Source organism: Phocoena phocoena, chromosome 4 (genome assembly GCF_963924675.1).
Source record: "Phocoena phocoena chromosome 4, mPhoPho1.1, whole genome shotgun sequence".
NCBI classification, from domain to species: domain Eukaryota; kingdom Metazoa; phylum Chordata; class Mammalia; order Artiodactyla; family Phocoenidae; genus Phocoena; species Phocoena phocoena.
This window is the reverse complement of record NC_089222.1, coordinates 87,984,237-88,009,077: the sequence shown is the minus strand read 5'-3', so window position 1 is coordinate 88,009,077 and position 24,841 is coordinate 87,984,237. Positions and strand designations below refer to the sequence as shown.

Genomic DNA, 24,841 nt, shown 5'->3' with positions numbered 1-24,841 from the left:
CATGTTTCTATTCTTTATCAAATCCTTTTCCCAGTTAGGTTATCACAGAATATTGAGCGACTTCGTTTCTTTATGTTCTCTCTTATCCCTGAAACAGAGATACAAATTGACCTTTAAATGAAAGTTTTGAAACCCCTGGATAGAATTAATTGCCCCTACTTTCTGGCATGTATTTCTGTTAAACCACTGGTTGCAGGATGGGGTTTGGGTCTCCTCTGCTAGGCAGCGAGTCCCGAGGAGGATTCCAGCCTCCTCCTGTCTGTAGCATCGGGCCTAGCAGTGTGCCTGTCACACCGTGCTCTTGGTGGACATTTACAGGGATACAGGGTTTTCCTTGGGAGCCTGTTTCCCTCGAGTCCTGCTTTGACAAGTGGAGGTCAGGCGTTCTTTGACCTGGGTCACCATCCCCACCTCCCCGGATGCCACCCAGAGGTGTGATAAAGAAGATTTTCTCTTTCTCTTATTCTTCACTTCACTCTTGTCTCATTCTTCCCTCCGTGGCTCTACGTATAGTCACCTCATAATCTGAAGTGCCATTGTGTTGTGATGACGTGTATCACTTCAGGGTGTGTGATTTGAATTCTCTTATTTAGAGACCAGCTTCCCAAGAAGCTTGCTTTAAACTCTTTTTAATTGAGTTCAGAAATATGGCTACTGTTCCAAATTGCAAGAAATGGGTAATGAAAGTGCCTTAACTAAAAACTGTCGTGTGCTCACTTGAGGTCTCCTAACTCCCAAATAGCAAACCTAAGAAAGAGTCAAGCAGCAATTGGTGTTCCAGATAAGGAGCCAACTGGCTGTCCCCAGTCCTCACAAAGCAGCTCATTTTCTCCTACTTGGTCCCTTAGATTATCTTGTAATCTAATGCTGCCTAGGAGGAAATACCCCTAACACTGGATAGACATCCTGCTAACCTTTTCTCATTCAAATATCTCTTTCCTTGTGATTTTGCTGCCTCAGTGACTTTATTCTGAACTCTGTGACCCAGTGCACGTCTGAAATGCTCTAATTAAACTTAAAGATCCTCATCTAATTACTTACTAGAAGGCATGATAAAGAAGCAAGGCGCCCCAATATTTTTCTTCTCTACAAAGAAGTGGTGATTATTCAGCTGGTCAAAGAGCAGGAGGCATTCCTAGAACACAAAGGATGGTAAAGAGAGCTTCTACCCAGATATGGGAAAGGCAGTGCACCAGATTATTATTTGAAGATTTGAAAGTAGTAGAAGACCAACCAGAGAAATTGATCCCCGGAAGTCAGAGAGCTTGTCAGCAAAGGATAATCTTACATTTATGGCAGTGAATGTCAAGCCTGGGTGTCTGATAGAATCACCAGGCGAGCTTTTCAAGTTTTTTATTCTCAACTCCCACTCCAGAGAGATTCTGACTCCATGGGTCTTGGGTGGGATCTTGGGCACTGGTGTTTTTTAAAAGCTCCCCCAGGGGATTCTGATGTGCATTCAAGGTTGAGAATTACTGCTTTAGATTACAAAATGCTTTCACATACATTATCCAGGGTTTTGTATACATAAAGAGGGGAAATAGAGACATTTTAATGCCTTTTGATTGTATAAAGAAACAGGAAGAGACAAGAGTGGTAATTGTGAAAATGAAAGGATTGCAGAAAAAACAGTTTTCAAAAATTGGAGGAGGGCTTCCCTGGTGGCGCAGTGGTTGAGAGTCCGCCTGCCGATGCAGGGGACACGGGTTCGTGCCCCGGTCCGGGAAGATCCCACATGCCGCGGAGCGGCTGGGCCCGTGAGCCATGGCCGCTGAGCCTGCGAGTCCGGAGCCTGTGCTCCGCAATGGGAGAGGCCACAACAGTGAGAGGCCTGCGTACCGCAAAAAAAAAAAAAAAGAGGAAAAAACCTTACCTTTGTAGGGCTAAAATTAGGGATGATATCAATCCATGGAGCGTAGAACATTAAGGAGAGGCCTGTATGTCCATATCTCCTGCCCTGTATGGAATATTCTTGAGATGACAACAAAAGTTCCCTACCCAGAAAAGTCTGAAAATACTCATCCAATATTTGATGACTATTATTTTCTAAAACCTTATTTAGTCCACTCTATAAAAGAGAAATATTAGAGAAGTAGAACATTTGTTATTAGGCAAAAAGTTTGTTAAAAAATATCACGTTAATATTTCCATGTGCATTCTGGGGTTTTGCACACAATCTGCATGTAGAGACAGACAGAGTGCCTCAACAGTGATCCTTACAGCTTTTGGATGGTTATAATGAATAGTTCTGCAGGTAAAAGTGGCAAGTAACAACCTTGGTTGTAGCTAAAGGATGAAGTAGAGCCAACTCTGGGCTCTCAGATTAGGGGGAATAGAAGTCAAGTCACAATGAGGCAGAAGAAAGTAAGTTGTGATCAGAAAGTAGGATATTGCGTTTTGTGATTTTAGAAGTGGGCGATGACAAAGCTTAGGCTGTGACCAAGAGAGTGAGTGACAGCTACTGTCAACAAAGTAGAGGCTAAGCTATCATCTCCATGTCAACCAATAAGATGGAGATGGAGAGGAACAGTGCTTCAGGTACAGGAAAGAAAATCTTCCAGACCTTAAGTATTTAAGATAAGGAATTTCAGTTAATCACCCCTTCTTCCCTCTAGTTTCCAGCTAACAGAGAATGACTTATAATAACAGTAACAATAGTTCAGCACTTAGTATGTATCAGCATTGTTCCAGGCACTTTGCATGCATTCCAACGTTCACAACAATTTTTGTGACAATCGATACTATCATGCCCATTTTACAGATTAAAAAACTGAGACATAGGGTAGGCAGCTTGCCCAATATGGTTTATAAATGCTGGTAGACAGAGTTGGGGTCAGAGAATATTTTATGGAAGCTGTCAGCAAAAGTAAGTGCATAGAGTCCAGGAAGGGGCCTGGTGAGAGATGAGACTGAAATAATACATTGGAGCGGTATTGAGGAGAGTCCTAAACCCCTGTGTCCAGAGTTTGAACCTGATCTGTATCTTGAGATGATTGACTTTCAAATATGAACAAATCGGAGAGAGGCTGGACTGAAAGGACAAGTTAGGGTTGTTTTGGTCCTGATTAAAGGACTGGTAATGAGGAGGGTGGCAGGTGAAGGTTAAAGGAAGAGACATGTTTGATGTCTGTTGTAAAAGTCAAATGCAAAGATTTAGTACCTGGTTGGATGAAGTGGCTGAGGGAGAGGGAAGAATTTAATTAGAATCCGAGGTTTCAAGTCTGAGTAACTGAGCAGAACTTCAAGAGAGGCACTTTGTAGGGGTGAGAGGGACAGCATGAGTAGCTGGACTTTGAAAATCTGTAATTTGTTGTGTCAGCAGGCAGGCGTGGATGGAAGACCACAGGAGAAGTCGGAAACATAAATTTGGAACTTAGAAGAGTCTGAGCTAGAAATGAAACTTTTGGTGTCGTCTGCATAATGGTGCTGTGGTGAAAACTTGGGAAGTGGATGAAATCTCTGAGTGTGGGAGAAGGAAGGAATAAAGACCCTTGGAAAATGTTTAAACTGGGGAAAAAGAAGGAGGGAGAGGAGCCAGCAAAGGAGGCCAAAGGAGAGAGGTAACAGGATAGGAACACCCAAAAGTGTGCATCGTGGATCACAAGGGAATGGAAGGTTCCAGAAAAGGGCTGACTTAGCAGACCCTCAGAGAAGCTAAGAAGAATAAAGCCACTTGGAGTTGTTGATTCCAAGGTTATAAGGATCAAAAGTAGCATAGAAGGATAGGAGGTGGCCTCCAACTGGAAGGAGGGAGTAGATCAGGGGAGACAAAGGCCGCACGACTGGCCTCTTTTTCAAGAATTCAACAACTGGGAAGAAAGAGAAGATAGTCACTTGAAGGGGTAAGGCGTGTAATGGAAAGTGCTTTGTTTTGTTCTTAAGATAAAGAGGACCACTTAAATCTATTTTAGACAGTGATAAAAGAGCCATGGAGAGGATGAGTGAAGATGCACAGGCGCTACCAGGTAGTAGCAGCAAAAACACTTCCCGTGGCAGAAATCACAGCAGGGTGAGGTTCTAAACTATTTTCTAACCTTATCATAAAACAAGCCAGAACTCATGGAGCAGAGATCCCTACCAACTCCACACAGCAGTTCTCTTCGAGAACAAGGCAAGGACCAATGGAGCAGGGGTTTTTCCACCTCTTCTGGGGGAAATGTGTGAATTTAACCCATACATCCCAGGGCAGAGGGGGAGAAGTAGCCCTAAAGACAATCTTTAAAGAGTGAAATAACTTCTTTCAGGTGTAGGGAGAAGAGGAAACTGATAATAAATCTGGAGTGCAAAATATTAGGATTTTCTTTTTATAAGTATTATTTGCACATTGTATAACTTGTAAATATTCTGGTGAGGGTTGGGGCATTTTTATCCAGTTTTTTGAAAAAGAAATAGTTAAATGCACTTAAGTAGCTGAATGTTATTCTCTCACTCTATGTGAGTGAGGCCAAACACTTCTTGGAAAAAAGTAAGTTGAAAGGCAAAAATATTGATAGTGGTTAATGAGCGAGTGCTGGCTTTGACTGCTGGAGGCCTCGGTAGGACAACTGCTGTAAACCAGTCAGCAAATGGCCTGTTCCCTTGTCCTGTCTCTTCCCATCAAGGGGACGGAAGTGGGCAGTGCTGGGTACCCAGAATGGAAAAGGGAGGAAAGAGAGAAAGAGGGACTCCCGGTTCCCAGGGAACGTGCACACCCTCCCTCTTCTGTGGGATGGGCTGGGTACCCTGTGTATTCAGAAATGGTCCCTGGGGCCCCATCGCTGTCACAGTGCCGCAGAATCCTCAGACACAGAGAAAAGCCTCAGAGGTCGTTCGCATATCTCCCTCTGGACATGAAACTGGACTCAGCACCAACGAGAGAATACCAGAGAGGATCTGCTCTCCTCCATGCTTGGATAATGCCTATTCCCTGATACCCAAAGAAGAATTAAGTATTATGCGGAACTCACACTATATTACACACTCAATCCCGAACAGCTGGGCTGCTGATAAAATCTAAAAAGAAGAGAGAACTGGCTGTTCTCCATCTATACATAATGTATTCGTAATAAATCTCTTGATGAGGAGGTATGAAGATCTCCTATTTCTGTGCAGCCCATGGAAGCAGAACATTCGGCAAGTATCCAGTGAGTCCCATTAGCAGAGACAACCAGTATGGAAGCTCCAGGTGGACTTGCCCCACATTTCTATTAGTAACGGCAATTTTCTTTTTTACCTTAAATATGCTAGTAATTCTCTTGCTTGCAGAATTCATTTTGCCTAAGGATTGATAACTATGCTTTTTCTTAATAGTTACTGAATACCCTCCATGTTCTAGAGACTACATAAAAATAAAGCATCGCTTGCCACCTTTTTTTTTTTGCTTTATTTCTGAGAGGATAGAACAGTAAAGCCATTCCCAGAATGATTTATTTTCAAGAAAATGGAAATAATAAAACATGAAACAGTAGAGTTGTGTAAAATCCTATATTATGTATGAAATGCCTACTCTACAATTTAGTAAAAAGGATAACTGGCGACAGTCGAGAGTATTCTATATGAATATAAGGATTTTGACTCTGGTGTGGGTGGTAGTGATTAAGAACAAGGTTGGTAGTGTCAGAACATGACACTTTCCGCCTAGGTTTTGCTTGCAAAGTGCAGCCGCCTGTGTGGAGCCCCCCAGGGTCAGGGCCAGTCACCAAGCCAACCAAATAATAATGGTTGACACCAGATAGAAACCAATGACAAAACAAAAGATATTTGTTAAAGATAATTTTTTCTTAAGTTACTGCTGAAATATTTTCTCACTATAGTTAGAAATGTGTCTCTCGTGGTCACTCAGACTTTATAACAATAAGATCATCTCAGTGTCTAGGAGGATCCCTACCCTCTTTAAGGAAGAGAAATACAACATGCATTTGATCATTTAATAGCAGATTTGGCTTATTTGATCATTTAATAGCAGATTTGGCTTATTCAAAAAGAGGGACGTGGGCTTCCCTGGTGGCGCAGTGGTTGAGAGTCCGCCTGCCGATGCAGGGGACATGGGTTCATGCCCCGGTCCGGGAAGATCCCACATGCCGCGGAGCAGCTGGGCCCGTAAGCCATGGCCGCTGAGCCTGCGCGTCCGGAGCCTGTGCTCCGCATCGGGAGAGGCCACAACAGTGAGAGGCCCGCGTACCGCAAAAAAAAAAAAAAAAAAAAAAGGTATTTATTAATTAATCAATACCTTATACCAGCAATGTATGAAATTATAGTTTTACCGCAGGCTTGACAGCTGCTAGTAAGACTATGTTACTCTTATTTGTGTTTATTTCATCCCTAGCAAGCTTGAAAATTTTTGCAAGTATTTGTTCACAATATTCTGCATGTGTGCTTGGTTCTAAATTTTTGTTGTTGTTTTCTTATCAATTGGATTATCTGTCCCAGCTCCAGTCTCAACCCCTCTCCTCACATTTATTGCTTCATATAGGCTCCCATGATTCATTCAGTTACTGGGTAGACGAAAAGTCCCCAGTGGGGCCTGACCAAACCCCAGCTATCAAACGCCTCGCCAGGATCTCCTTGGTAAAGAAGCTCATGAAGAAATGGTCTGTGACTCAGAACCTGACATTCCGAGAACAGCTGGATGCTGGGATCCGCTACTTCGACCTGCGCGTGTCTTCCAAGCCAGGGGATGCCGACCAGGAAATCTACTTCATTCACGGGCTTTTTGGCATCAGGGTCTGGGATGGGCTGATGGAGATTGACTCATTCCTCACACAGCACCCCCAAGAGATTGTCTTCCTGGATTTCAACCACTTCTATGCCATGGACGAGGCCCATCACAAACGCCTGATTCTCCGGATCCAGGAGGCCTTTGGGAACAAGCTGTGCTCAGCCTGCAGTGTGGAGAGTATGACGCTCCAGACGCTGTGGGAGAAGAAGTGCCAGGTAGGAGGGAACAGAGATTAGCTTCCAAGGGCAACAACGGAACTCTTTCTGCTTTTTCTGTGTCACCAGCTCTAAGGCAGCTCACTCCAGGGCTCTTGGGTCAGAAGGCATAGATTGTTTGGGATGATAAAGATCTGCACACCAGTTCATGGGCTCTAAGATGGCTCCAAGGGCTCCCCTGGGCACAGCTGAACTGGGATTAACTTGTTTGGCAATGGCCTGGCCAGAACCAGCCCAAGGCAGAGTTGTGAAATAGGACCAGTTGACCATTACCATTTTTCTGTCTCCCATTGTATCTGTTTCACACTCCTAGTTCTCCTTAGATTTCATCTGTCCCATCCTGTCTTCAACTCAATATCAGATAATCCCTGCCAAATATTGTTTGATTGCATTAGCTGACAAAGGCACGTGAGGTGATTCGTCTCAGAGGTGTTAGTTAACATTTTGAAAGGCCGTCTCCACAGAGTTTGGGTCAGCGGGGAAGACAGTTAAGGAAGGAAGAACCCGCAAAGGGATCAAGGCCAGAGGAACATCCCTAAGTTGAGAAGAGCCCCAAACCCAGACCCAGGAAGGACAGACTCAGGAAAAGGAGCGCGGGCCTCAGATATATTCTGTTCTGGTCCCAGAGGATGGTGGATAGTGAGAGAGGAGAGCTTCAGGAATGGTCAGGCTCCAATTTAGACTCTCTTTAAAAAAGAAAAAGCAAAAAAGTACCTTACATTCACAGTTGCTCCCTTACTCATAGATGCATTAACCAAAGCATCTGAAAGAGGCAGTGATTTTTGAACTGAGGGAAGAGCTTTTAATTAGAAAGCAATTAAAGATTATTCCTTTGCAAATGTATGGTGAACACTAAGTATGTGCCGAGCTCCATTCTAAGCACTTGGGATAAATCAGTAAATAAAACAAAGATCCTTGCCCTAATGGAGATTTCATGCAGGTGGACGGAGATAGATCATAGATAATAAACATGATAAATACATTATAGAGAATGTTAGAAAGTAATAAGCAACGGAAAAAGAAAGCCAGGCACAGTAAGGGGGAACCAGGGATCTATGGGTTGGAGGGTTGGTCACAGTTTTAAATGTGTTGATCAGGGTAGCCCTCATTGAAAAGATGACATTTGAGGGAGTGAATCTATTGGAGGAAGAGCTTCCCCAGCAGAGGAACCAGTCAGAGCAGAGCCCCAAAGCAGGAGGGTCCCTGACATGGTTGAGGAAAAGCAGGGGCCACGGGACTGGAGAGCAGAGCAGTGGACGCAGTCAGAGAGATAATGGTTGATCAGGGAGCCCTTGAAGGCACTGAAAGGACTTGGCTTTTACTCTGAGTGAGGAAGGTTCTGGGAGGGTTCTGAGCACAGGGTGTTGTGGCCTGACTTAAGTTTTGATGGTATCCCTCTGGTTACTAGGAAGAGCCCTGGAAAGACAGAAGGGAAGTACAGAAACCAGTGAGGAGAGTAGTGGGAAGTGGTCAGATTTGGAATCCACCAGAAGTTAGACCTAATAGCGTTTCCTAACTGTTGGGATGTGAGGATTCCCGGATGACTCCCAGGCTCAGCCTGAGTAAACACCAGGAAACAACCAGGGAAACACCAGGTGGTTTTTGAATCTACGAAGACTAATGAGTTAACTCTTAGTATCTGTTAAGTTTTATCTAAGCTATTTTTCTTCACTAAAACTTTTTTAAGTGATATTTTGCCAAATATTTATCACACCTCTCCCCTAAACCTAAGTTTATATCTATTCAGACTCGCAAGTCAAATTTGGAGAGATTTGGGCTTCCCTGGTGGCGCAGTGGTTGGGAGTCCGCCTGCCGATGCAGGGAACACGGGTTCGTGCCCCGGTCCAGGAGGATCCCACATGCCGCGGAGCGGCTGGGCCCGTGAGCCATGACCGCTGAGCCTGCGCGTCCGGAGCCTGTGCTCCACAATGGGAGAGGCCACGACAGTGAGAGGCCCGCGTACCGCAAAAAAAAAAAAAAAATTTGGACAGATTTTTCCCCAGTGGAATCTCTCTCTTACAATGCTAAATAATACTCGTAACAAGAGCAATAACACATTTATTGAGCCTTTACAATGTACTAAGTACAGGGATTAACTCATTTAATCCTCTCAACAACACTATGACATAGGCTGTCATTATTATCCTCATTTTACAGATGAGAAAACTGAGGCAGGGAGTAATTAAGCACCTTGCCCAAGAGAACATTGTCAGTGAGCCACAAGGGCCAGGACTCAGTCACAGGCTGTTGGGCTCTATGAGTTCCCACATCCTTCAATGCTCTCCCAAGGCTGTTCACACATCTTGGTGATTTTCACAACTAGTGTCATAGACGATGCTAATAAAAACACTTTCTCCTTATTCAAGAGCACTATTATCAGAAGGTCTCAGAGGGTTAGCAGAATGGGAGACAGGGAAGATCCGTGAGAGGGCTTTTGAATACGAGGATTCGGGTAAGGTTAAATTTGAGTCCAGCTAAATTTATAAACAGGTATCTGTTATAGTTTTGTAATTTTACGCACAGATAGTATTCTGGATGGGCTGCCACATTGCATACTAAATCATTTAGAAATTTGCAAGAGAAACAGGTAATTTCAGGAATAATGAATCATGTGGACAGTGAATTTCTAGCAGAACAGTAAAGATCTGTTATAGTTTTTAAGTATGGGCTAATCTGTGTCATTCAACAACCAATACCCCTAAAATTATGAAGGAAAGAGACTGTGATGATGTGTCAGAAAAAGGGAGCATGTCATCAATTTGAATTCCAGGATTTCCCTGATCCCCTTCCTTTCCCAGAGGTTTCCCTGCTAAACCTCTTCTTAAAAGCTAAAGAGATCTCCAACAGAGCCCTCAATCATCTGCCCCCTGCTGGGGCAGTGCCATATTGGTGGTTAAACTTTAAATATTCATTATGTAATGAGCTGCCTTGCATGTAACCCCCAGAGTATTTTATTACTACAGTTTGATAGAAAAAAGTGTACTACCATTCAGTCACATTTCATTTACTCAATATGCAGTTATATCACAGCTCACAGGTATGTATTGGTATATTAGTGGTTATGAGTTTTGAGGGTACAGTGAATTGGAAGATTTCATCTACAACTTGGCAGTATTTAGAATCTTAATGAGAAGGTAAGAATATGTGCCACTAGTAAAATTTAAGACAACTGATACATACAATTACCAGGCAAAACTGCCTCAAATGTGCTGTATGAAAAAAAGGGTTTTGTAATCCATCAATTGAAAAATAGTACATAGTATAAATCTGCATCCCAGGGGCCCCTGTAAAAGAATGATCAAAATAAGAAGAGGTCAGTTAAAGAATAATTCTTAAAGGAAATGAGATTTTAAATCTGAGTCTCAAGAGAAAACCTGCATATGAATTGCTGAGCTGGAGGGAAGAATATCTCAGACAGAAAATACAGCAGAGCGAGGTCGGGAGTCAGATGCAAAACACAGGCCCTGGGCAAGACTTCCTGCCCCCCAGAATTCTGTAGAATGAGGACTGGTTTGCTAAGCCAAGCTCCTACCGTAAACAGAAATTGCCCCTATAACCTTTAGGATCAGATTACTTGAGAAGGCTCTTGAGGAAAGCCATAAAGCCCCTTTTGTAGAATGTGTCCTTTTTGCTCGTTCTCCAAGACTGAGTGAAGAACAGCGCTTTCCTTTCATCCCCTGACCCTCTGCTCAGGGGCCAGGCAGCGTGGGAAATGGTCTGACAGGCCCTGTCGAAGGATCACACAGCCTCCCGCCTCTCCCACAGTCCATCTCACAGCCCAGCTTTTCACACTTAAAGATGCTGGAGACCCCAGCCTTCCAAACTAGCCAGTTACAACACCAGCGGGAAATCTTCCCCAATCTCCCAGGCAACCTGCTTACGACGAGCCTGCGATTAACCTCATTAACCCGTGTGTTTACCACCAACATCATTAGCAGGCAGTCAGACATTACTCAAAGCCGTGAAAAGCAGCAAGAACCAGCCTGTGCAGTGCTTTGAGCCTGATGCTCCCTAGCTCTAGGCCTTCAGGAGCAGTTAGGCTAAACGCTCCCCGGAAACAAGACACACATTCAGAGCTCTTGCCCTTGGGTGCCAGGAGAATTATGCTGTCAGGCCAGCTATTCGAGGATTGCGGTCCAGGGAGTGTAAATACACACAATGGACATTCCTCCAGGGAAGAATCGCTGGTACCCGGGAGGAGAAAAAGCGTAGTACTTCTGGAAACCTAAGCATCAGAGCTCTGAATTGGGACAATCGAAATAGCAATTCCCTGTCTCTCTGCTGCCTTCAGAAACTAATTAATACCGTGGATGTGGCTTGCTAATTATTTGCAAAATCACCACCATCCTGAGAGGTCCCACTGGAGACCCATCCGGTACTCGAAGTCTTCCCTGCCTCACGTAGCTCACTCCCTCCCTCTCCCAGGAAGGGCAGTTTCATTCAGAGTCAGCACGCGCAACTGAAAACCTACATCCTCCCAAATTCAGTTCAGTGTATTGATCTCAACCCAAGAGCTAAGGGTCAATTTCGTGAGCATAGGAGTCATAACTTATAGACAGGACTAACCGCTGAGGTTCTCCACCTGGGGTCCAGAGGTTCCCAAGGGGAGTGGGTTAGGGTAGAATTTAAGAAGTCTGTGAATTTGGATGGGAAAAGCACTACATACTGGCTTTTAACCTCTAACTGAATATCAGTATAACCACTGATTATGTGTGAGCAGTCACCCATGGCAGTGTCGGCAGTGTTGGCAGTGTTGGCAGTGTTGGCAACTCGTATGACTTTGTCCCCACAGAAACCACAGATATTCATTTAGTGCAGATATCTTGAAATATTGTGTATACTCATCATTTACTCAAAATTATGGAACTTATTAGACTTAAAACAAAATATTTTTATTTAATGAGTTTATTATGAAGTGCATACATTAATTTATTTATCACAGATTTAATTATTATATTGATAGCTGTATTTCCATCTCATTGATTTTCTTTGTAAAATAGTTATTTTAGACATTCATTTAAAACAATCTGAGAAGGGGTTCAGGAGTTTACCATACTTCCAAAGGTGTTCATGACCCCCAAAACGTTAAAAACTTCAAGTCAGGCATATAGCAAGTGCTTAAATCTTTGCTTATTAATTTTTCTAAAAAAATATGTATATAAAAAATTTTGAATTTCCACGTATGTTTGTGTTTGTGCGCCTTTCCTCCTAGCAATCCATCAGTGTAAAGCCGAGGAGTTAACACTCAGCTTGTTCATGAACTGCCCTCCTTTATTCGTTCTGAACGTTTCAGGTTCTCATCTTCTATCACTGTCCCTTCTACAAGCAATACCCCTTCCTATGGCCTGGAAAGAAGATCCCAGCGCCCTGGGCAAATACCACAAGTGTGCGCAAGCTCATCCTCTTCTTGGAGACCACGCTGAGTGAGCGCTCTCCCCACGGATCTTTCCATGTGTCTCAAGCGATCCTCACGCCCAGAGTGAAGACCATCGCCCGGGGCTTGGTTGGCGGCCTCAAGAACACGCTGGTCCATAGGTAAGAATTTGCTTCCTTTTCACAAGTGAGGGTTAAAAAAAATGTTTTTATCTTGATTCTCTTCTGAATAAACAGCAAACAGCAGTAAAACCATATACTTTGAAGATTTAAAATAACAAAACAAAACCCAAAAAACCTTATATTTGAAAAAGTTGTGTACTTGAGGTGTCTTGCATTAACCGTGGCCAAAGGATCTCTAAACACTCTGTTAAAATGTACATATTATAACATAAATACCCTCTAAATTTCAATATGGAGACAAAGCACTTTCGGCCACCAGCAGTCCGTTCACGTCTGGCTGGAGGTGCCATCGTGTTCCTGCCCCTGCCCTCGAAGCTGGCCCAAGCTCTCACTCTCTTAAGAAGCATTAAATGAGACTGCTGTGCCAGGCAGTAGGGATTCAGAGATGACCCTCCCAGGATTTAGGGTGTCCTTTCTCCCTTCCTTAGTGACAGTGAGTCCTAAGAAGCAGCTCAGGATGCCACCTACCATGCCACAGCTTCAGATACTTCCTCGGAGCAGAACTGATCCTGACTGTACAATTAGGCAGGAGAAGCTCCAGAAACGTTGCGTTAGATGATGTTCGTTATCCTGGGCACCAGTCAATGATAGGGGTCGTCAAGAAAAAGGATGGCTTGTGTATATGTACATGTATGTGTGTATGCCTATGCCTGTGTATAAAGGGAATGTTATAAATACATTTGGCTAATAGGGCATCCCTCACAATCCAAGCTGAGGAAACCAGTATGTTTGGATAACAAGGGATATTTACGAGAATCACTTTGGTTCCCGAGTTCCAGGTGCTGAGCACCAGAGTTCAGATAATGAAAGGTTCATCAAAAAACGTGTCCCTGTCTATTTGGGTAGTTTGGATATGACTTCTGATAACAGGTGTTCACCTGGCAGGAGTTTGGATGACGAACTGAGAGCTTCTGATTGTGCTGGCCATGAACAGAACCAGAAACCTCTTTCTGCGTGGCTCTACTAAGTCTTCACTGAATTACCTGTGCTTAACTTGGGAAAGAGAGTTTCATAAACCAAGACCAGAATCATGAACTTTCCTTTTTATAGTACATGCTCATATATCCATACCATTTCCTCATGCCTTTGGTAAATTTGTAGATTAACATTATTTATTTATGCAGCGATGAACAGGAGCTAGGTCCAAAGACACAAGATGAATAATCTAGTCATTGCCCCCACAGACATACATTCTATCGGGGAAAATAAACATGTAAATTTCTATGTAACACTGTGAAAATCACTATAATAAAGTCTGTGCAGAGAGCTGTACTTGTAAGGAAGAGGAAGTCTTTAAAAATAAGGATGTGTTATATCTGTATAGTGTATTCTGAATATAGAGCACCCTCTTGCAGATGATTTCATTAGGTTCTTAAAGTAAGCCAGCCTCCAGGAGGGCACGTTGTCTAAAGCATGTTATTGTCCCCACTTCAGATGGGCCCAATGAGGTTAAGTGACCCAGACCCCCAAAGCTGGTAAGAGTCAGTATTACATCCCATCCGTGGACTTCTGATTGTTGGACCATTGCCCCTTTCAGCATCCAAGCACTGGCTTGTATGTCGTACATTTCAGTGCCCTGTTCCTTTCTGCTCCACTGGTCTGTGATTGTCTCACTAGCACCTGAATCCGGTCAGCTCTTACTGGCTACAATTCTGAACCCACAAAGTCACAATGCTTTTCATACTCGTGAGCTCCTGCATCTTTAATCTGGCTGCAGATGAAGCACAAGGGTCTTCCACTGAGAGGTGACGATGGCGCACGCGCCCAAAGTCCCAGCGTCCTAGCACGCCAGAGCCTTAACCTGCTGGCTGCAAGCACACGTCTGGGAGATTGGAAGGATACGGGGGCATCTCACCGCCTGCTGGTCACAAGAATATTACCGAGATGCATTAGGATTCCTAGGCCACCACATCAGCTGCTTTGGTCAAGTTTGTTCCCAAACACCAGCACGACATGTGGCTGTCATTTCCCCTGGGCTATGGAACGAGCGTGTTGACTTAAAAAAATATGTATGCACAGCGTGAGAGCTGCGAGTTAAGTTTTATTGGGGGCAGAATGAGGACTGAAGCCCAGGAGACAGCGTTTCAGATAACTCTGAGAAGCTGCTCCAACGAGGCGAGGGGGGAAGCCAGGATACATAGGAGTTTTGCAACAAAGGGCAGGTAGTCGGGAACATCAGAAGATTATTGCTAATTAAAGAAAACCAGACATCTCAAGTTAAGGAATTTAGCGCTCTTCTATGTACGGAAGATGCAAGAGTCTTGGCTCACTGAAATCATTCCTTTGCTATGCACCTCAGCCATCTGGGGCCAGTATCCTGACACATCCTGAGTTTCCTCAGGGCTCACCGCAGGGAGTGGCTGCAGTCCGACGGCTGCTAGATGGCAGGTATTCTTTTGAGCCCTGAGTTTCCTCGGCTCACATTTGAGGGGTATAGTCATTGATGACTGTGACATCCTTTGTTTATTGACATGGCAGGAAATATTTCATTTCTCAAGCATATGGGAGAAGCAGTTGTCACGGGCCTTCCCTGAGAGCCAACACCCAGAAGGTCTGTCGTAAGGCACACGGGGTGCTGTCAAACTGGGCTTGGGCACCAGTTATCAGCTTAACCGAGAGGAAAAGACAAGGTATATTTTCCTGTAAATGTAGTGGTGGTTTTCTCAGCAGGCAGTTAACCCCCCCCTTCCCGCTAACTCTTAGGTCAACTTTGGACTTGAGATTTTGTTTGCTTGAAGTCATGAAAAATATATCCATTCTTATCTCCATTTCATTAAGATCTTCTTGTGAGGTTCTGTCTTGGTCTTTCGTTTGGAACATATTTCTCTGTCTCCTCTTTTGCATGACTCTCTGTGCCAACTACCTCCCCAGTCTTGAAGGAGTGACCTTGTGCAGGTGATGTCCCGAGGGCCCAGAGCTCGGGGCACAGGGGGTGTCCCCTGTGTGGTGCCTACCTGCTGTGGTGCGCCTACCTGCTGTGGTGCAGGGGTAAAACATAGCCATTCTGACTGAATTTCTAAGGTAGTTTTCCCTAGATTCTTAGAAACCTTGCACTCCCACTGAAATCAAATGAAAGCAAATTTTGCCTAAGCCTGAGGGCACAGCGGCATGGGGCCGCAGAAGGGGACACAGACTGAAACCAGAGGCCCAAGGTTGAAGCCTGACTTGGTTCCTGTTTCAGACTGAATTGTGTTCCCTGGAATTTCACATGTTGAAGTCCTAATCTCCAGTACCTCAGAACATGGCTATATCTGGAGATAGGGCCTTTAAAGAGCTGGTAAAGTTGGGCTTCCCTGTTGGCGCAGTGGTTGGGAGTCCGCCTGCCAATGCAGGGGACACAGGTTCGAGCCCTGGTCTGGGAGGATCCCACATGCCGCGGAGCAGCTAGGCCCCTGAGCCACAACTACTGAGCCTGGGCGTCTGGAGCCTGTGCTCTGCAACAAGAGAGGCCGCGATAGTGAGAGGCCCGCACACCGCGATGAAGAGTGGCCCCCGTTTGACGCAACTAGAGAAAGCCCTCGCACAGAAACGAAGACCCAACACAGCCAAAAATTAATTAATTAATAAACTCCTACCCCCAACATCTTCTTTAAAAAAACACACACAAAAAAACCAGACTACCTTTGACAAATTTCCTGAGGTCTCTGAGCTGTGGTTTTTCTTACCAGATAAGTGGGGTTAATAAAACCGCACAAGATTGTGGAGTCTTAACAAGAAAGCGTCTCCCACAGTGCCTGGCACAGGACAGGCATGCCATGCCCGTCCCTGCACTGGACCAGCCCTGCTCTCAGTGGGCCTCTAAGCCAGGGAGAAGTTTCTGAGCTGCTACTCTGCAGCCCTTGGGATTCAGTGCCTCACAGCCCCACGGCAGTATCTGACTTAGCCGTCTGCACTGATCTCTTGGTAAAGAAATCTTGGTAAAGGTGTCTTGGTGAAGGCCAAGAGTTAAGAGAATAGAGCGGCCCCTGCTCAGTGGGTTCTGCATTTCCTGGTTATTCGATCCTTGTGCGCAATCCTGGTTATTTGATCCTTGCCCTGGGGAAGGCTGACACGAGAACCCGAAGCTGACACAGAGCTCTTTGTCACGGAGAGGAGACCGCAGGTGCTGGCCTTTCCCTCTGCTCGGCCTCCAGGCCTCCAGGGATCCTCCACGGGCTGGCTTGACCAAACCTTTCATTCTCATTTCCCCCTGATGACCAGAAGGTGGTGCCAGAATTTCATACTTAAACATGGACAAGCGGATTTTTTAAAAGAAGGCTGAAATGCATCAGGCTCAGGGCTGCCGTGGCCTTCGTGTGGGCCACTCTGTGTTCCAGGTCTCTGTCTCCAAGGGATGACTGCCTTTGTGACCCTTCCCTCTCAGGACACATTTTGTCACCTAAGACCACTTTAGGAAGTTTCCTTACCCCCACCCCCAAATCTCTACCTTTTATGATTCCTTCTCTGGTCCCCAACACTTACAGAGTACTTATTATATCCCAGGCCCTCTTCTAAGTACTTTACACATATTACTTTATTTAATTCCCCCAAATCTATATGAAGTTTTATTATTATCCCCATTTTACAGGGGGAGAGACTGAGGCACAGAGAAACTGAATAGGTTATGGTCAAATCAAGGGTACCACTAAATTGTCAGGAGTCCCAGTTAAGAATGGAAGTACCCCTGTGATGTTGGCTTATTAAGTCATAATCAGCTATGAATATAAAAATGCAAATCAATTTGTGAGATGTGTTTTAGCCCATGGCTGATCACAGAGTCTGCTGAGCGAGGGAAGAGACCCGGGACTGATTACAGCTGTCACGGTAAAAGGAAAAGAAAGTGGAGAAGGACAAAATGCTTCAAGACCTTGACAGGGTTGCCTAGAGAGAGACTGAGAAGTTGAATGTACACTCAGAGGAGGGAAGACAGCTTCAGAGGCACAAGACGGGGAGAAGATGACAACCAAGGACAGTGTTACCAAAAGAAGAGAAAGGGGCCATTAAGAAATAAACTTAGCTTATTTTCAGTTTTTACCCAGAGAAAATCCTTCCTAAAAGAAACCTCCAGTCTCTTAACTAAAACATAAGCCCTGGTTTGTGTCTTCCTTATAGCATCCTCAATGTCACAAGTATTTAGTGAGCTATTGTTACCATGATGCAAAACTGAGTACTTCATTACTCCCTCCTCTATACCACCCATGGTATTTTACACTTACTACTAATATAGGAACTATCTCATTAAACTGTCATCCTTTGTTTACATCTCTGAATTGTGAGCTTCTTTGGATAACATTCTGGCTTTCACATAGAACTTATAACATGAGACTGACAGACTGCATTTGTAAGACAACTGAGCAAGCATTGGTCCAATAAGAAGTCACACGTGCTGCTGGAATCACTGTATTGCAAAAGTGTTGTATGGCAAAAGTGAACCTTGGCCCCTGCTTCACACCATATGTAAAAATTAACTTGAGATGGATCTTAGATCTAAACATAAAGGCTAAAATTATAAAACAGGAAAGTATCTTGTGACTTGGGAGTAGGCAAAATTTCTTAGACAGGTCACAGAAACCATAAAAGAAAAGAAAAGATAAATTAGACTCCATCAAAATTAAGGAATTCAGCTCACCAAAGTATGCCATTGAGAAAATTAATAGGCAAGCTACAGGTGGGGATAAAATATTCAAAAAGCATATCTGACAAAAGGCTAGTATCCAGAATATATAAATAACATCTACAACTCAACAATTAAAAGAAAAAGAGCAAAAGAGAGAATGGGTAAAAGAACTGAGCAGATGCTTCCCAAAGAAGATACACAAATGACCAATAAGTACATGACAAACTGCCCAACATCATTAGTGATCAGAAAAATGCAAACTAAAACACTGTGAGATAACTTTACACATCCACTAGAACAGCTAAAGTTAAAAAGATTTATAGCACCAAATTTAAGAGAGGATGTGAAGCAAACAGAACTCGCATACTTTGTTCATGGAATGTACAATGGAACGACCTCTTTGGGTAAAGGTCTGGAAATTTCTTATAAAACCAAATGTAAACCTAGCATATAATAAAACAACTTCACTCTTTGGTACTTACCCAAAAGAAATGAAAATAAATGTCCACAAAAAAGACTTGTATAAGGATGACCGTAACAGCTCTATTCATAATATCCAAAAACTGGAAACAGTCCATTTATCCATCAATAGGAAAATGGATAAATTACAGTATATTCATACAATGGAATACTATCCAATGACTAAAAAAGAGAACAAATTGCTGATGCATGCAACAACATGGATGAATTTCAAAACCATAATGCTGAGTGAAAGAACCTCACACACAAGAATGCATATTGCATGGCTTATGTGTAATTCTAGACCAGGCAAATTTAATCTGTGTTTTTTTAGAAACAACAACAACAGCAACAACAACAGTATAATTATTGCCTCTGGAAGAATGGGGGCAGGGATCGATGGGAAAGGTGAATGCAGAACCTTCTGGGGTGCTGGTAATGTTCTATACCTTGAGATGGGTATGGGTTACATATATACATTTGTCAAAACTCAACCAGTGTTCACTTAAGATTTGTGCATTTTACTGGGTATACACATCACGTCAAAAGGGAAACAGGTTGAAAACAAATACTGAACCCTAGATCTGCATGCTGAGATACTGAGGGGAATGTGTATAGATGTTTGCAGTTGGAATTTGTCAAAAATGTAAGCTGGATTGATGCACAGATATATGGTAAGCAAGTATAGTAAAATGTTAGTGGTAGAATCTAGATGGTGGATATGCTTACTGTAAATTTCTTTCAGTGTTGTGATATGTTTGAAAAGTTTCATGATAAAATTTCATGCTACAAAAAAATTAAAGAACTTGCCAATGATTAGCCTCTTGATCTTAGTTTTTCAAGGTCCCGTTGACATGGTATGTCTTTGGCGATTGAGGCGAAGAATTTCTTCTTCCAGCACAGAAACCCTAAAAGTACAGTTCTCTAATGGACTAGACATCACTCTGTCCCTGAAAAAGATTTAAGCTTAAAGGGACAAATTTGGTGTCCCTTTATGACACCATGAGCTTATGCCTCTGTTGACACGCTTTTGTTACATTAACAGAAATGTTTTCTTTCCCGTTTCTAAACGCTACTCTCTGTTCTCTCTTGCCCCAACACTCTCCTGTGTAGGAATCTTCCTGCCATCCTGGACTGGGTGAAGACTCAGAAGCCTGGAGCCCTGGGTGTCAACATCATCACGTCTGACTTCGTGGACCTGGTGGACTTTGCCACAGCTGTCATTGAATTGAATGACCTCCTACAGGAGGATAGAGCTTTGGCTAAATGCTGATTTAACTTGTTATTTAACTTAATATTGAAGTTGTTGATCCAGGCTAGAGTTCTGAAGGGTTTCTTGTTAAGTTGGCCCCTGGGCAGTGATGGTGAAGGGAGTCAGACGAGGGGATATTTTTTTTTTCCCCTCCTCACAGGGCCATTTGGATTAAACTACAGGGCTTTTAATTGCATTTTTCCCAAATGAGACTTTGTAAAAACTTAAGTCCGAGGGAAGAAAGCTTGTTTCATGTGATCAAGGTCAGCATCTCCCCAATGGCATATGATGTTGAATGTAATATGGAAGTGGGGTTTCCAGGTTCCACTGGGGTATTGAGTGTCCCCTAATTGGCCCAGTTCCCTGTTGTCTTCTGGGATGTTGTGTTTGAGGCAGAGATAAGGCTGAAGCAGAAGGGCATTCCTGATCCAAAGGATGGCTCATGGCAGGTGTGGACTGCCCTGTGCGGTGGCTCTATCACCAGCCTGGGGCTCTGAGGGGAGAAAGGCCATGCACCAGTTTTCTCTAAGCGTGTTAAACGTCACCACTTCTTCCCCAAGAGTAAGACGTATTTATCACCAAGGTATTTCAGCCACAAGCCATCTTGCAGTGCTTGTGCTGGTAATTGGTCATCTTCATTCTTTAGATAAACCGTGCGTATTGTCCTCAGTATCAGAAACAAGTGGGTTTGGAGCTGTTCTGTAACTCCTTGAAAACAAGACTACCTCGGGGACATTTAGGATGATGGTGTGTCACCCCATGAGAAATACACAGTGTTGGAACACTTCCAGTTTGTGTCTTGATTGTTCTACTTTCTGCAGGTTGTTTTGAGCCTACTAATCACCAGTGAAGGAGGGCTTTGAAACTCAAGAGGGGACTTTTTTATTATTATCGATAAGAGGTGCTTATCTATAAAGAGCCCTCTTGTGTTTTATTTATTTATTTATTCTTTTATTTATTTATAGGTTAAATATCTTCAGTGCTTCTTACCTCAAGAGCACTCACAAAGGAGCTTCCTGAACTTTTCTCACCCAGGCCAGATGCTGCCACGGTCCTCCTCCCCTCCACAGGACCACACATCTCAGGACCATGAGTGACCTCTGACTCTACTATAGATGCTGTAGATGTCCTGCCCCCCACCCCAGCCCATCACGCTGGGGACGGTGTTCGTGTGTGGGTGTGGTCCAGACCTGAGAAGCCACTACCAAGCCGTGCACTGGAACAGAAGATGAAATGGGTCATGAAGAGCTCTCGGTTTTTAAGGAAAACCCTCTAGAAGAGGAATGAAAAGGAAGGTGCTAGAAAGAACACTGGCCATGGGAGTGTGTGTACTTCAGTGCTCCTCAGAACTCTCTGAGAATCCCTAAGGAAGTGTCGTCTTCTGGATCCTTAAGGCTGAAAGATAACACGGAATCCCAGACGGCTGTGTGCCTTTATACAGATGGTTGGACCACCTCCCAGCAGCTTCCCACACCTATGCTCCGATGTTCGTGGCTGGATTTTGCATGTTGCCTGCCATGGGGGTGTCCTAGCTGAGCTGCTAAGAGCACATGCACACCCCCGACACTTGGTCTTCCAGCCTTTACATTGCTTAAAGTAATTTAAGCCCCAGCCGAGGACGTCACAACACAAAGGCCTCTGGTTTAACCGTTCCTTCTCTTGCATTTGAATCCCTCTCCAGAGATTGTTCTGGGATTTTATTGTCAGTTTTTTTAGGGCCTTCTCTGGAAAGGAGTGAGAAAGTGAGTACCCTCACTTCCTTAATTTTCCTTCGATTCTGATATTAAACTGCAGTGACAAGCTCTGAAATTCCCTAGCCTACCCTCAGGGTTTTATTTGTGTTGTCATTATATCATTTTGGTCTTGATTTTAATACTTGGTCAATTGCTAGGGACTAGATCATTTCCCTTCTTTAAGCCCTTTGTTACTTGGCAAAGAGATATGGAGGCAAGAGGAGAATTATTCTGCTCTGTTTTATTTGAGCCTTAGCTTTGCCCAGGCGCTTGGTGCTATGAGGCCAGGTGTGTTGACAGGTATCTACACAGGATGCCAGTGACACCCAAGGGCTGCTGACTGTTCAGTGAAATGTTTACTTGATTTTCTCCTTTAGTGTTAAAATATATAGTTGCACTTCAGTTGGGTTGTAACATTTAAGTGCACCTCGGTGTTCATGACGAAAAAGCACAGAAAACCATACCAAGGTCGCACGCATGGAGTCTTGCTTTTTGTGGAAGGGCCAGGCGCTCACTCCTTCCTGCTGCTTTGGGTTGCCAGCCTGGGCTGCATTCTGAATTTCTGCACAGGAGTTCTGGAAGATAGGAGGAGGATTATTTACAGTTCACCCTTGGTAAACACCCCTGAATTGGCAGAATTTCTGCCCCAAGACCAAGTTGCTTAATATGTTGTAAAGGATGTGTGTGTTCTGCTCCTTGACCTCAGGCCAAGCAGGAGACTCAGTGATGGGACTGAGGGAAGAGACACTTTAGGTCTATGACTCATTCTGCAACTGCCAACAATAAAAAATTGTGACCTGATCACATCGCTTATTCTCACAAGGTCTTGGGATTTTTCGGATCAAACAAGGCTATCATATTTGCTCAGAATGAACTTCAAGATCAGCGAAAAAGCTACTTGATTGAGCAAAAGAGGACTTTAGTTTCACAGGATTTGGGGCCACGTTCATTCTGAAATGTAGACTGAGTTTTTCTTGGGCTCCCAGGACCACTTCCCACATGGCCACACCTCCATGGCTTCGTGGCAAAGGGGACAGTCACAGGTTGCAGTTAGAGTAGAGCAGTGTTTAAAGGCTTGAACTTCGAGCCTTTTAGAGGTACCACCGTGGTTTCGTGGGTACAGAAGATATTCTTAGGATTGGAGAAAGAGGTCAAGATGGAATTGATGGAAGGGAATGATAAATTATTGAAGATTAAACTTTAAATTAATGGCAGATCTAAAAGGGTTAGGCCAAAAATATTACATATTTGCTGTATGAGACTCTATAGTAGTTAAGTGTAATTATTTTCCTTAGTACTGAGTCCGGATCCCTGCATTCTTGAGAACAGTTAAGCCACAGCCCAAACCCAGGATTTTATATAAACGCAAACAAAAACACAAGATCTGAGCCCAGGTACTGATCACCCTTAAGAATCCTACTTCTTCTAACATGACCTTATATTCACATCAAAAAGTTTATCTTTCTAGGGGCTTCCCTGGTGGCGCAGTGGTTGAGAGTCCGCCTGCCGATGCAGGGGACACGGGTTCGTGCCCCGGTCCGGGAAGATCCCACATGCCACGGAGCGGCTGGGCCCGTGAGCCATGGCCGCTGAGCCTGCGCGTCCGGAGCCTGTGCTCTGCAACGGGAGAGGCCACGACAGTGAGAGGCCCACGTACTGCAAAAAAAAAAAAGTTTATCTTTCTGTTCAATAAGACAATGTAGTGGAGCATTCCGGAATTAAACGCATTTCTTGGTGGGTCAGGATTTTCTACTTTCATTTATTCTGAAGTGCTGCCCACAGAGACATTATTATTACATACAATCCAGCTAGGGGGCTTAGTGCTAAACTAAAGGTGGAGAAACAGAAGAGATTAAGCCTGAGACGAAACTTTTGCTTCCTAGGAAGCAAAAGCACGATGCAAATTTAGGCCATCTTACAGAATTAGTTCATGCCACAGATGAAGTTTTTGTAATGGCCTTCATTGGCTAATTGCAGACTTTTGCTGATAGGTTCTGGGAGATGGAACGGGCTAATGATGGGGGCACAGCCATGAGACCCCCCCCTCCCCTTGCAGAGCAGAGAAGCGATCCTGGGCTAAATCTGCCTTGGGTCTTTCATCTGGAATAAAAATGCTGTCTGCTGTTTTGCAAACCACACTCAACTAGCTCCCGCAAAACATCAGGTCCCTAATAATTAGGTTAAATGCCTGTGCGCAGAGCGTGTACAGGGGCAGTAGTCTTCCTTGTGTGAGATGTGTAGAGAAATGCTACTTGGCTCATTTATCAAGAGAGTGGCTTAGGACGACAGACTTGTCCACCAGTGGCACCTTTAGTGACCCGTCAAATGAGATGAGTAGGGCTGGAAGCAATATCTGAGCTAGGGAGGTGAGCTTTCCCAAATACATGCTAAATAGTCACGTTATGCCAAAAGGAAATAAATAGAAACTGAAAACATAAAACGTCCAAACCGACAGGAAGTTTATTTTGTATGGCATAGAACGTGGCTGTCCCCCTAAATTCCGCCAACTTCCCTGTACATCTATCTCGCCCCTCTGCCTCAGACTGCTTCCTAGTATCTGCTACCAGAGCTGTGTCAGCTCAGATGTTGCCTTGGAACACACAGGAGTGAACTGATTGGGTGATAAGTGAATTAGCTGGAAACTTTACCCTTAATTCCAAATGATAGTGAACAGTTCTTTACTGCTCCGAGAGCTCCACTGTCCCCTTATCCTCTGGCTTCCCCAGAGTCCTACTAGAAATAATGACACTAATGGCACTGGCATCACTGAATTGGCCCTAAACCAGGGGAATGGTGTACAAAATGCTATTGATGTTGTTGGCACAGTCTTAGACACTAAAAGTATCCTAAGATAACTCTCTCTATCCTGCCGTGGATATAGTGTTCTAGTCTTTTCTCCAACAAAACTTGTTCTTAGGACTTTTCAAACTTGTTTCTAAGCCTCATATTTTGGATAAAATATTTTCCTCCCCTTCACTGGGAATCCAATCCCACAGTCTACTGAGTACCCCCCATCAATAGTCTAGAGGCATTTTCCATATCTTTCGCTCTCATCTCCGTCATGGAATATACCACTGCCTCCTCTTGTCTCCTGGTCACCCTTGACCAGCTGCTCATTACTGTTAATCCCAGGATGCTGGCAAAACTTACAATAAAAAGCACATACATTCAATGATGTGCAAATGCACTCTTACCACAGTGGTTTTTGCACCTTACTCTCCTCAAAGGCATTATTCTGCGCCCCTACTCGTACCCCATCAATAGAACTTTACCTGATTGGACCCCAGACCTGGGGCCAGTACTTCATTCAAATAGTTGGGGCTTGCTTACAAA

The 24,841-nt window shown here is 44.0% G+C and overlaps 1 protein-coding gene across 1 annotated transcript in view; it reads left to right on the top strand.

Moving 5' to 3' along the window:
* Nucleotides 1-19,796, top strand: part of PLCXD2 (phosphatidylinositol specific phospholipase C X domain containing 2) — a 42,544-nt gene extending 22,748 nt beyond the window's left edge. Inside the window, exons 2-4 of the mRNA XM_065876918.1 lie at nt 6,452-6,912; nt 12,206-12,447; nt 19,637-19,796. Coding sequence (XP_065732990.1) covers nt 6,452-6,912; nt 12,206-12,447; nt 19,637-19,796 — 863 coding nt within the window. The remainder of the gene's footprint in view (nt 1-6,451; nt 6,913-12,205; nt 12,448-19,636) is intronic.
* Nucleotides 19,797-24,841: the final 5,045 nt, after the last annotated feature.